Raw genomic sequence first — 14,032 nt, 5'->3', positions numbered from 1 at the left:
TCCTTAAATTATACATACATATTTTTTGGATTTTTTTAAGGGTCAAGTGTCAAATGCCCCTCTCGTTTCTATTTGTCTTGAAATAATTTTGTTTTAATATAATTGCCTTAAAATATTACTAGTTTAGGGAGATTCCGTTCAAATAGAGAGTCGTTTTGATTTTTGAGTTTTATAGCCAAAGTGGCAAGTATATCTATTCATGGAGTGCAGTATTACGTAAACATGATTTGGAATAAATAAATAAAGTATATAAATATATATATTGGATAAGAATAATTAAAAAGTTGGTATCTATCTGAATATTTGGAACTTCTTTCCCTGTAATGATTGGATAATAATAGGCAACAAGTGATTCTACCTATTTTAAAACAAAACGAAAAAAAAAAAAAGTTATTATTAATTACAAAATATTTTAATGGATTTCTTCTTTTTTTTTCAATAATAAGCAAAGATAAATTTAATATTATAATATTTATTGGCAGGATCCTCGATTTTCAATGTTAGAATCAAGATGGAAGAAGATAGAAAACACTTATTCTGATTACGTATTGAATTTACTATATTCTTTGAACTATGTATATGTAGGTACAAAATACAAATGGAATAAATGGAAGATAGGATAGAGTAAGGGTAATCATCTAATCTAATTATGCTCGTAATAATTCAAATTCAATTCATAAAAATGTGGATTGGATCGATTATTTTTTATTAGTTACTTATAACAAATTTAAAAGAAAAAAAAATGTAAAACAAATGTTTAATTTTATTTTAGATAAGATTCAATTTTAATTATAAAAAAATGAGCTATACATTTAATTTATAAAATTTTAAAATATATTTATATTATATATATTAAAATTTTAAATTATTATTTTTTTACATTAAAATATTAAATGTGTATATATTATTTTTTAAAAAAAATATAGATATGTATAGATTTAATTTAATCGATTACTTTTACATGTTAATCAATATCTAAATATACTAATTTTTTATTTTTCAATCCGCGTAAGTACGAATTTATACTTTATTACGAATTTGATTGGATTTGATTAAATTGTACAAATTAAATTCAATTAGGTATATTAAATTCAACAGCATTATTAGTGTGATTAATGCTCCAAGGACACACCAAACTTTGCACCATTATCAAATTTTTTCTACAGCGCACGGCATATATATTTAGTTACGGCATTTATATATATATTTAGTTAAAATTCATATTATTATATTTATAAAATTAAAAATTTATTTTAGAAAATTCTTTAATATATTTTTCTAAAAGTGTACTCCTATTTGTTTCGGCACCTAACATATTTTTAGTCATTTTTTATATAATCGTGTACATTATAGTTATTTAAGACATTCTACAAAACTTTAAAAAATTTGGAAGAATTTAACTTGCCAAAAATTATTAGTTAAATATAACAATTGTGGTGATTTTTGTTAATTAATATGATATTTTTTTATTATTATTTTATAAGAAAATTAATATAATAATAAAGAATATTTTTTTAGTGTAATTTTTTGTATTATGGTTGGAGTTGAAATATTTTTTGACACCAAATTTGATGATAATGTAATACCAAATTTAGTGTGTCGTTAGAGGTGCTCTAAGAACTAAAAGTTCTAAACTTGATATAAATTTCACCTACTTTTGAGTCTTTCATTTTTATTTTTATTGAGTAATGATGTGTGACCTTACACTTTTGCATCATTGCAAACACCTATATCTATGTGGTAAAAAAAAAAGAACTCACCCAAGTCATATTGATTTAAAATAGGTCCGACTAAATTTAAAGGGTTGCTCAAGTTTTAAATGCAAATTAGAGAGTAATTTTTAGTCAAACTTATTTTAATTTTCCCTCATGTTTTGTAGGTAGGGTTGAGGTTTTGGGTAGGTGAGACCGTGAGAGGCACTCGTGGTGCATAGCACTGAAGTGTCACTTTATAATTAGTTAGTAATTTTTTATAATATTTATTAAAATAAAATAAGTAGGACATGATATTGAATTGCACTAATAACAATATTATACTTTAAAGAGTGCTAAACACCATGAGTGTCCTTTAATATTTTTATTTAAATTATAAACTTATTTAATTTTTTGTCACCAAACATACCAATTGTTTATAAGTTTGGTGCTAAAAGTGACAAACAGAAAGAACTCTTATTTTGAAACTACTTTTATCACTTTAACTTATCTTCGTCTTTTATCATTCATTTTCTTTTTATCAATTGAATGGTATTGTCCCTTTTTCATATAGAATTAATAATTCTTTTTAGGTAGAAATTACATGATATACCGTTGTTAAGCTATTTTTAGCCTAATGTTTAGAGTATTTTTAGTATCTATTTTCTTCTTAAATACTAGTTTTTGAAATGGGAAATCTGATTTTCTATATTTACAAAACTTAAATTTTTTTTTTAAAAACTAATACATTTTACACTACAAAAAATATGACACTTCTTTCAAAACCCCAAAAATACCCCCTCATAACTCAAACACTCTCTCTCTTCCTCTCTCTGAAAACGAATGAAAAAAAAAAAAAAAAAAAAAAGCCCAGGTGCGATGGTCAGACCATGGGGTCCGACCAATCAGACCCATCGGACCCCATGGTCCGACCATCGGACCACTCTCTCTATTCCTCTCTCTGAAAAGGAATGAAAAAAAAAAAAAAAAAAAAAAAAGGCGGTGGTCGATGGTCGGACCATGGGTCCGATATTGGTCGGACCTATGGTCCGACCATCGGACCACTGCCTTTTTTTTTTTCCATTCGATTACAGTATTGCTTTCTCCGTGGAGTGCCAGTATTGCTCTTGATCTTTCTTGGAGATTACCTGTACAAGGGTTAAATATGTATGTTATTTACAGACTATAAAATCAGATTTTAGATATAAAATATAAAAATTATATGATTGTAGTGCTGGCCTCTTGGAAAAAATCAACTACTCCTTTCCTTTCTGGACACTTTAACCCACAATCCTCAAAAAATTCAAGAACGTGATCACGAGGGCCATGGTACACAACTTTCCCTTCTGATATTAAAATGAGGTCATCAAGTTCAAAAGCTTCTGGTGCCGGCTGAAGGAGTGAAACAAGTACTGCTTTTTTTTTTTTTTCATTCGTTTTCAAAGAGAGGAAGAGAGAGAGCGGTCCGATGGTCGGACCCCATCGGACCCCATGGTCCGACCATCGGACCTGGGCCTTTTTTTTTTTCATTCGTTTTCAGTGAGAGGAAGAGAGAGAGTGTTTGAGTTATGAGGGGGGTACTTTTGGGGTTTTGAAAAAAATGTCATATTTTTTGTAGTGTAAAATGTATTAGTATAAAAAAAAATTAATTTTTTAAGTATAGAAAATCAAATTTCCCTTTGAAATAGACTAGTTTTTGAAATAGAATTACGCTTATTTTCTTTGATTTCAAATTTTTGACACTCATAATGTGAAAATTGGTCAAATATTGAAAATACGGTAATTTATAACATAGAGAACTTTGGAAGAAAAATATAGCCGAAACTTCAAGTAGAAATTCAACCACGTTTTGTTCATATTTTAGAAAATATCAAAAAATAAAAGTTTTAGAGCTCTTTCTCAGATTTTAAATGCATCTTGAATCAGCTCATTTAGACTTTGTATGCAAAAGTTATGTGCATTTTACTGAGAGAGGTCGAAGTAGAAAAGTGTCAAGTGCCGCAGTGCCCAAAACTAGCATTGCGACACTAATTGCACCTCCAAGGCGCCACAACGGGGTCTTACAAAGGGAAAATGGAGTGTTGAAGTTGCTCCAGGCGCCGCGACGCCCATTATTAGCATCGTCGCGCTGTCATCGAAGAAAGACGAGATTTTTTTATCTTTTTCGCGTGTTTTGGCTGAAAATTCTTTTTTTAAAGCAAAAGAGGGTTTAAAAAATAAAAAGAGAGCCAAAGGAGGCAGAAACAAAATCCTAGAAAAGAAGAAGAAGAAGATTGGAGCGAGAGGTTGACGATCCGTGACAATCCCAAACTAGTTTCTTTCTCATTCTCTTTTATTTTCTATGTTGATGTTGACGTTTAATTTGATTATGAATTTGATTATGAGCTAAAATCCCAATTTAGATTTTGATGGATATTGTCTGACATTATTTTCATGAGTTAATATTAGTTAATTGAAATCTGAAAAGTGAATGTTAGGAATACTCTAAATAAATAAACATAGGTTTTGATGTGAAACGAAAGTATTCACATAGCTTATATGGTTTTTAGATTATTGCTTAATGCCAATTGTTTGTTGTACTATCTCATAGATGTGAGTTTAGGTTAATTTATAATTTGTCATCATATAAGAGGAAGAAGAACGGTTAATAAGTTTTAATAATTGGGCAGTCAATACAATTGAAATCATATCCCTAAATTTATATCCATTGTTAAACCTCTTTTATTTGTTTGTTTTATTTGATTTTTGTTTAGTTTATTTAGTTTCAAAATCTATCTATTTGATTACCAAATAGAAACAAGAATTTAATTGATTGATACCTAGTTACAGTCTTTATGGGAATAATACTTTACTTTCATTATTAATACTTGTAAATGATACGTATATTTGCGTGTTAAATTTATCACAACAACAGTAAAAACAATAAGTAATTCAAAGCATTGCACTTAAGCTACCAAGTGAGCTTGATTTATGAAAAAAAAGAAAAAAAACAAAACAAAAATCAACAATTTTGTATGAAAAAAACTCTATTAAATCTAAAGAAATGGATTGTAGTTGATTTGTCTAAATTTTAATTTATTGAATAATTAAAATTTGTTCTAAAAATAAAAAACATTTTGTAATTTATTAATCACATTTGTTTCGTGTGTTAGATTTAATGAATGGTTACTAACAACCCAATAAAATTAGTGTAAATTTAAATTAACATAGAATTTGTTTAATTAAAAAATTTATTTTAGAAAAAATGGAGAAGAAAGAAATAGAGATGATCAAATTCTTAAATAAAATTAGAGAAAAAAGTATCTGAATATCTTGTCATTCAAAAAATGTAATAAATCATTCTCTTGTCAAGATCCAAACTTTTGGGGAAGAGTGTCAAATTAAATAGGAGCTTACTCAGCGTAATCATCATGATTCAACTTACTTGTTTTACTTATTTGGAGTTGAGTTGAGCAACTAGATCTACTTCTTGCTCTTTTATCACAAAGGTTGGGTTTATGAGGTAACTTCAATTCTTGTTAAATAAGGCCTCCTGAGCTGACCGACCGTACATTGGCATCCTTTACATGTAGAAGATTTTTTTTTTTTTTTTGGGAAATGTTTTCATGTTGGAGATGGTAAAAAAACATAATCAATTTTGCATTCATCAATAAAACCCCATTTTGTTTGTCAAATCCTAAATAGGGCAGAGAATATTTTTAAAAACAAAAAATTAACCGACACGAGAAATAAGCAGTCGCTTGTAAGTTGTAAATGCCAGTAAAGATGAAGATTAGTGGTATGTTCTCAATGGTTTAACATGAATGATATAATTTATGAGTCACCCATGTCAATGCAATGGTTTTTACAGTGTAATTGTTAATGTCAATTGTTGCAAACACGCGCAAGAACAAGCAAAAAGGCCAAATCAAATAAGGCACCACACCCTCATCATTAAGATAAAAAAAGAAAAGAAGATCCCAAACTCTATGTCTGCTCCTTGTAAAGAGAAAAACACCACTTACAAACACAAAGACTAAAAGAACCACGCATATACAACATATCAAACTCCCCAAAACACACTCACCAACCAAGTCAATATACAAAGTTAGCTTCACTCCAACACACTACCAGTCAACTTTGTAGCACTAAAAGAATATATATAATATATCTCACTAACACTAACAAGCTAAAATTTTCTCAATTATTGCTTTTTCTCGGCAAAAGAAATGCAAACCAGAAAGTATTTGTAGTAATATAACTTTCTTTTTCCATAATTTTCACAAGTTCAAGCAATATACGCCTCTTAAGACTTCATTGATTTGTCTATACCATATGCTCACTAAGCTTTTGTACATTGTTCTGGGATATCTTCTTCCTGGGGCTGCAAATAAAACACAATCGATTAGTTCTAGAACAAGTATCAGCAAGGAAACAAGGAAATTCCTAAGCTATACCCTGCATTTCACTCACTATATACTCTAATGGCTCAATAAGCATTATATTTTTAATATAGGATAGCAATATAAAAAACAATTTATATTGAATAAAAGGGAGAGATGAGAAGATAATAGAGAGATGAGAAGATAAAAAAAAGTATCAGCAGGGAAACAAGAAAACGCTTTGTACAAGGAAATTCCTAAGTTATAACCCAGCATTTCACTCACACTATTTACTTCAATGGCTCAATCAGCATTATATTTTTTAATAACAATTTATTTTGAATAAAAGGGAGAGATGAGAAGAAAATAGAGAAAGCAGATTCCAAGCAAAAAATCCCATAAGCTGTAAATGAACTGTTTCAAACTTAAGAGATGATGTATATAGTGATATTGGTCCTGATTATGGGTCTAATAATATACTGAAGAACAGAATGAAAGAAAGTATATATAGCATGAATCACATTGCAGTGATACTATGTGAATAAAAAGATAATGACATGCATTCATCTTAGATTACCTGTTTTCCATTGTCTGAGGGAAAATCCTGGTTAGATTCTTCAACAAACTTATGGAGCTCTAATTTGTCCTCATGGATACGATCAGCTTCAACAATTTCACAAGTCACTTCAGAAACATTAATGATTTTATCTACAATTAATACAGTTGTCTCCTCAGCACCTTCACAAGTTTGTTTAAACGTTTGCTGCTCTGATGTAGCACTACACCAGAAAAATATAAATATAAATACTGTGACAAACCCACCATAAAACTGACTAGTATTCAAACTGAAATATTCTTTTGAAAAATACAAGAATTTAAATTCAAATGAATTATTTTTACCTCTTCATAGTGATTTGTTTGGATGGAATTTCATCGCCATCATATTGTTGCTTCCTTTTCTTAGTATTTTGCCTTCTTTTCTCAACTGGTAGATCAAAATTATTGTCAGAAGATTTGTTAGCTCTTCGTTTCCTCCTTGGCTGCAAATCTTGGTGAGCAATCATGGGGTCACACTTTTCAACAACAGCTTCACTAAGTTCAGCTTCAGAATCATTGATACCTTCAGCAATCTCACCTACTGCAGGCACTTCAACTATCTCCTTAGGTTCTCCAAAAGAATATCCATGCAATTGCCTTTCGTTGACAATACTCTGGGTCTTTTCTTTTCTCATAGACCTGCCATCTTTATAGTGAGAAATCAAGGCACTCTCATCATACTTCAAAGAAGGCTTCTCAGAAGAGGACTGCCTGAAAATCAAATCAGAGCATTTTTTGATCCATGAGAACCGAGCAGACCTAGATGGAGAAAATACATCTAATTTAAAACTAGATGGTGAATCAGATCCATTGCTATGGTTAGCAATATTATTTTCATTTTGAAATTTGATATCACCATCTTGAGCAACTGTTGACTGCCTTAGTTTTTTCTTTCGAGAAAGTCTTTTGCGATTGGATATTGAATCAGATCGTTGCATCTCAAGCATGGCCATATTATCCAGGGCAGCTTTAATACTCTCTAGTTTCTTCAACTCTTCAATTTGAGCCTGAATCTCTTCTCTGTCAACATGCAACATCTCCCTCTGGTTTTTCAATTTTTCCCTTTGCACCTTAAGTTCATCAATAGCATTATTTAGCTCAGTCCATTCCTGGTTCCTTTGTTCCCGTTCCAAATTTATCTCTATTCTTTCTGCTTCAAGCCTTTTCATTTCTAAGGCAACGTGTTCCAACTCTTTCGCCACTTTATCCTTGAGAGAGTTAACATGCTGAAGTTCATTCTTCTTTTCCAACTCAAAGACCATCTCTTTCTCTCTCAAAGAACTTTCTAATTCTTCATGCTTCTTATCGATACAGTTCTCCAAGTCCCTCCGTCGCATCTCAATGTCAAGTAAGAAATCTGCACGTTCTTGCTGCATCTTGTTGTACCATTCAGATCGCTCAAGTACCATCTTATTCATGAAATCCTCTCGCTCACGACAAAGTGACTCTACATCACGTTTGCATTGATCCCTCATTTCATCCTTCTCATGCCTGAGATTATCACGTTCCTCCTTAATAAACTTGGACAAGGTCATTCTCTCTTCAGCCACTCGCTCAGCTTCCTTCCGTAGTTCTTCTCTCTTCTCATCAATTAATTCCCACTCTGCTTCAAACTTTGCCTTCTCTGCAGTCAACTTATCTGCTTCAGCCATTAGTTCTAGTTTCTGAGCACGGATTGAATCTATTTCTTCCTTTAGGTTCGTCTCTAGAGTTGATAGTTCACTTGTTTCCGTTTTCAGATTCTCAAACTTTTCCTTGGCACAATCAAGTTGTTTCTTTCTGTCTTCAAGTGAATTCAAAGAGTTGTTCAGCTCTAACTTCATCTTGATAATCTCTTCTCTTTCTCTTTGTAAAAGAAGTTTGCTCAACTCAACCTCCTTCTCTTCAACAGACAAGCTTTTTTCTTTCTCATCAAGACATTTTGACATCTCTGCAACCTCTTTCTCCCTATCCACCAATGTCCTTGACTGCACTTCCAAGTCATGTTCCCTTTCTCGGACAAGGTCCTCACGCTGATTAAGATCTACCTCCCTCAACTCCCAAGCACGCCTTTTTGCCTCAAGTTCATCTTCAACTATTTTGCATTTGATCTCCAGCTCAGCATCAAAAGCAGACTTTCTTGCTCTTAAATCAACTTCATGGCTCGCAATAACCTTTTGAATTTCATTCTGCAAAATCCATTAGATAATCAATTTAATGCTAATTGACAGGTGATGAAGTAATAATAGTAGTTTAACTCTTCCTCTTCCCCCACCTTACCCAACTCCCCTCATTCAATGGTAATAAATGATAGGTTAATGCAGGAAGTATATATGTTGATAACCTGAATGGTTCTAAATCTTAAGGTTAAAGCATGAGGAAAATAGCAAACTCACAGATTCTTTGCTCGCAAGTTTTTCCTGTAAAAGAGTTAACTCTTGCTCTCTATTACTTAACAAAGCTTGCCGCTTGCTTAGAGCCTGAAAACAGTCAAAAATATGTTCCATTGATATTCTTGGAAAGCTCAAAATGTAATACAAATAAATTTGTAACCCTACAATAAACACTAATAAAAATTAAAAGAATAAAGAGTAAATGAACCTCTTCTCTTTTCTTTAAGGAAACTTCAGTTAGTTCTAAGTTTGATTTCTCATTAATTAAGGCTCTACGCTGCTCCTTTATATCTCTTTTTGTGTTCTCTAACTCTTTCTCAAGTTGATCTAGCTTCTCAGATCGACTGAAAATATAATCTTCTCTCTGACTTAACAAAGTTTGTGCTTCAAACAATCTATCTTGTTCTTGCTGAAGAGACTTTTTCCTTTCACATAAAGAGAGCCTCTCAAGACTGATTCCCCTTTCTTTTTCATCACAACTGTTATATGGAAGGAAATAAAAAATAAATGAATAAATTAAAATACTTCCAAATTGAAAGATAAATGAAAACAATGGTGGGCGATTCAAGTAATAATAATATATGATATTAATAAATCAAGGAAGAAAAACTTAAACAAAAAGAATGAAATCCATACTCTAATTTGAATGTTTCAATACGCCTCCTAAGGTCATCTTCACGGGCTTCAACTTCCTGCAGTTTTCTTTCAGCAACACTGCGGTATCGACTAGCTTCTAGCTGTAAAGACTCTGCTGCTTGCAGCTTTGCCTCGGCATCAGTAAATTTACTATGAGCATCTTCCATCATCCTCTTTGCTTCAGCTAATTTGCACTCAGCCGCAACTTTTGTTTCCGCAGATTCAGCACGCATTTCATGCAATGCCTTTTCAATCTACCAACATTCACATATATATAGCATTATGTACAGAACTAACAGATATGATTAACAATGCAACTATGCAAATCAACGCTTAAAAAAATGACAAAAAAGCTTACACTTGTTATGCACTCTTCCTTTACTCCTATTGCTTTCTTGAGTTTATCCTCTCGCTTTCGTGCCTCAGCTAATGCGGACATGTGTGAAGCTTGATCTCGCTTAGACAATATTTCAGCTGTTTCAGCAGAGGCTTTAATTTGTTCATAGTTGGAAGACAATTCTTTCTTTTCCAATATAAGAAGACCCATTTGATATTGGTGGTCAAAAATCTACATTCGATGAGGTAAAATCATAATTAAAGATTTAAACATAAATCCATGTACATCTCAATCACTTTATGATTACAGAACATCGAATAATAGACTGATAATAATATTGTAAGCAAAAGAAATAGGCATAAAGATGCATATGTGCCTATATTTCTCTTAATTTCCAAAAACATAGAAAAAAATATTGTTTATTATCGCACACAAGCCATGAACATATTAATTAAGGTCAAGAAAAATCATTTCACTTTTGGAATTTATTTAACACATAAGCCAAAGACATCTGCACACCCAAGCAAAGAAAGAAGGAAATAAAAAAAAACGAACTTGACTATACAGTAAACGAAACCTAAAATGATGCTAATTGAAAAATAAGTAATAAACTTAATTGTTTTCCATGATTTTTGGTACATCATACATGTGTTCCAAAGAGAAACTGCAATGCCTTATAGATATTTAAATGTGGTTAAAAGAAAAGGTGCTACCTGTATAAATACAAAAAAATACATAGTTACATATACTCTTAGGTACTTCCAAATATGCATACAAAAATACCTAAATAAAGCATAAATACTTAATAAAGTACATAGCAAAATAAATAGGATATGGTATCGAACCATGGATAATCCCCGGTACAGTTACACTAATCTAAATTGAGATATTAAACCCAACAACACGTACTGATTTCAACATTTACAAAAATTTATCGAAATGGACACGTAATGCTAATCAAACTCTTAGAAGAACCGTTTGTTATCCTCAAGATCAAAGAAATAAAAGAAAATGGATTGGGGCTAGCGAACAACCTGAGTTTAAATTTTCAACTCTTAACAAACAATATAGTATAGCATACTAATTTTTTCCCTACATTTATTTGCCATTCAAAAAATAAAATTCCTAAATCAACTACATTCTTCGACCACCAAAAATAAAAATTCCGAAGAAAAAAAAATAGCTTCATATTTGGTAAAAAAAAAAAAAAACACCTCAGCTTCTAGCTTAGCAATATAGCCTATGAGAGCAGCTTTGTCCCTGCGTCTTATAGATTCCTCATCAAAACCAGCTTCTTTGAGACGCTTCCAAATGGTTTCATCACCCAGAGGGCTCTGCTGCAAAACCCTAGAGCCAGGTGTTATTGAAAGAGGCCTAGCTGAATTCGGAGTCATCAGTAGCCGTTCTGACTGCGGAGTCGCCATTTCACGGCCGCCTCCGATCGTCGACCCAAAAACCCTAGATTCTTTTCTTTCTCTCACCGATTCTTTCTCTTTGATTCGGTGCTCCTCGAATGTTGATCAACCCCAAATTTTCAAGCTCTTTTCTTTCTCTTTACTCTTTACTCTCTCTCTCTCTCTCTCTCTCTCTCTCTCTCTAGCTTTTGGCTGCTTTGCGCTGACAATCTCTTTTACTGTTTGAACTGAGTTGAAAAGAGAGTGAGTTTTGGTATTGTATTCCATACGACAAGGAGGAGACCATTACTATCCAGGGTGGCTTTTATATGGACAACAAGATACGACGTCGTTTTCTTGAGTCCAAAACACTTTTTTAATTTTGATTTAACCGCCTGAAATCGAATTTAAACTTTTAATTAATTTAAGATAATTAGGTTTATGATACAGCAAGGTCACGAAGAAGAGTACATCTCACACCACTTTCTTCTGGAACATAGTCAACCATCCACATCACCATGTATATAAACCACCTTTTTATTTATTTATTTTTATGTCCCATCTAATATTTATTATTATTACATAAGAAATATCTATAATCTATAACTCTATAAAAGAGAGAATGTGTTTTGGGCTTTTCAAATGTGTTTTGGGCTTTTCAAATTAAATTACAAAAAAGTTACTCATTTTTTTGTTAATTACTATTATATCCTTTTATTTAATGGCAAGAATAATTATAATTTTTCAAATATAATTTAATTATATAAAAAATGACAATAGACATAGATTAGAGTTCTATTTTTTATAGAGATACATATATTTAATAAGTGATGAATAGTATTGATATTTTTAAATTATTATTTTATAATTTTGATTCTTTTTTTTAAAAAAATTAATAATTTAATGAACTAATTTATATATTTTTCTTAGAGTATTTTGTAATATAGTTTAAACTTTTACATATAAAAGTTAAATTATTGTCTTTTTTTTTTTGAAATATTGGTAGAATTCAATGTATATTCAAAGTTCATTAATTATATGTGTTTTTCTTCTTCATTTTATTTAAAAAAAAAAAAAAAACCCCATTTATATTTCAAAGTAAATTACAAAAAAGTTACTCATTTTTTTGTTAATTACTATTATATCCTTTTATTTAATGGCAAGAATAATTATAATTTTTCAAATATAATTTAATTATATAAAAAATGACAATAGACATAGATTAGAGTTCTATTTTTTTATAGAGATACATATATTTAATAAGTGATGAATAGTATTGATATTTTTAAATTATTATTTTATAATTTTTCATTTTATTTAAAAAAAAAAAAAAACCCCATTTATATTTCAAAGTAAATTACAAAAAAGTTACTCATTTTTTTGTTAATTACTATTATATCCTTTTATTTAATGGCAAGAATAATTATAATTTTTCAAATATAATTTAATTATATAAAAAATGACAATAGACATAGATTAGAGTTCTATTTTTTTATAGAGATACATATATTTAATAAGTGATGAATAGTATTGATATTTTTAAATTATTATTTTATAATTTTGATTCTTTTTTTAAAAAAAATTAATAATTTAATGAACTAATTTATATATTTTTCTTAGAGTATTTTGTAATATAGTTTAAACTTTTACATATAAAAGTTAAATTATTGTCTTTTTTTTTTTGAAATATTGGTAGAATTCAATGTATATTCAAAGTTCATTAATTATATGTGTTTTTCTTCTTCATTTTATTTAAAAAAAAAAAAAAAACCCCATTTATAAGTGATAAATGTACTGATATTTTTAAATTAATACATTTTGTAATTTTGATTTTTTAAAATTAATAATGAGATGAAATATTCATGTATTTTTCTTGCAGTACTTTATACATATAGTTTAAATTTTAACATATAAAAATTAAATTAAGTTATCTTAATTTTTTATTTTAATCTTAATTTTTTATGAAGATTCGTTTTAATTTTATGTACAATTTGGAGTATTTTGCCTAATTTGATATTCTTAGGTTTATTTCAGTATATTTCAGTTTTATTATTTTAATAAGTAATATGTCTCGTTTTAAAATAATTATTTTTGAAAAATTAAAAGTACCTCACGTGCGTAGCACGAGTACTCTCACTAGCTTATTAAAAATATGATAATAAGCAAGAATTGATACTTAATTATAAATTAAAATAAATAACTACCAATTGCAAAAGAAACTCATTTTTCAAAAAAAAAAAATAATTAAAAAGTAAATATATTTTCAAAATAAATATATACAATTTATACACTAAAATACACTACCACCAAAACAAAATGTTTTTGAGAATCTATTATGTGCTTAAGTTACAAGCTTTGTCCCCACTAATTAATATATTTAATTTTAAAATGAATTAAAAATATACTTAATAAATTTAATGTGATAATTTCTAATGAGTCGTCGCGTGACTAGAGAAGACAAATTTCCTACAAAAGATGAAAAATTCTTAATATTTGGCTATAGACATATGAGTTGCTAAGAATAAAAATTGGAAACAAAAAAAAAGATATTCCTAATTCAAAGACAAATTTTTTATATAATTTGCATAGTATATTTCTAAGCAAGATCATTGTATTTCTTCCCTTAAAATTTGGAATAAAAATA

General features: G+C 29.6%; 1 protein-coding gene across 1 annotated transcript; it reads right to left on the bottom strand.

Moving 5' to 3' along the window:
* Window positions 1-5,598: 5,598 nt before the first annotated feature.
* Window positions 5,599-11,879, bottom strand: LOC115712208 (protein CROWDED NUCLEI 4). The gene is made up of 8 exons (XM_030640457.2): window positions 11,209-11,879; window positions 10,016-10,225; window positions 9,658-9,911; window positions 9,230-9,500; window positions 9,025-9,108; window positions 6,953-8,817; window positions 6,630-6,831; window positions 5,599-6,054 (listed from the first exon to the last, which is right to left on the bottom strand). Exons 1-8 carry the CDS (start codon window positions 11,416-11,418, stop codon window positions 6,013-6,015), a joined length of 3,138 nt encoding a protein of 1,045 aa, XP_030496317.2. The 5' UTR covers window positions 11,419-11,879; the 3' UTR covers window positions 5,599-6,012.
* Window positions 11,880-14,032: the final 2,153 nt, after the last annotated feature.

Source organism: Cannabis sativa, chromosome 4, assembly GCF_029168945.1.
Source record: "Cannabis sativa cultivar Pink pepper isolate KNU-18-1 chromosome 4, ASM2916894v1, whole genome shotgun sequence".
Lineage (NCBI taxonomy): Eukaryota > Viridiplantae > Streptophyta > Magnoliopsida > Rosales > Cannabaceae > Cannabis > Cannabis sativa.
The sequence above is the reverse complement of the archived record's forward strand: the minus strand, read 5'-3'. Positions and strand labels throughout refer to the sequence as shown.

What these genes read in the sequence shown, in the direction of transcription:
- LOC115712208 (XM_030640457.2), bottom strand. Translation starts at nt 11,418, where the DNA reads ATGGCGACTCCGCAGTCAGAACGGCTACTGATGACTCCGAATTCAGCT. An exon ending in AGGAAGAGTGCATAACAAGT is followed by an intron (nt 9,912 to 10,015) that starts GTAAGCTTTTTT and finishes GAATGTTGGTAG; the next exon opens with ATTGAAAAGGCATTGCATGA. An exon ending in AAACAAATCACTATGAAGAG is followed by an intron (nt 6,832 to 6,952) that starts GTAAAAATAATT and finishes TTTCTGGTGTAG; the next exon opens with TGCTACATCAGAGCAGCAAA.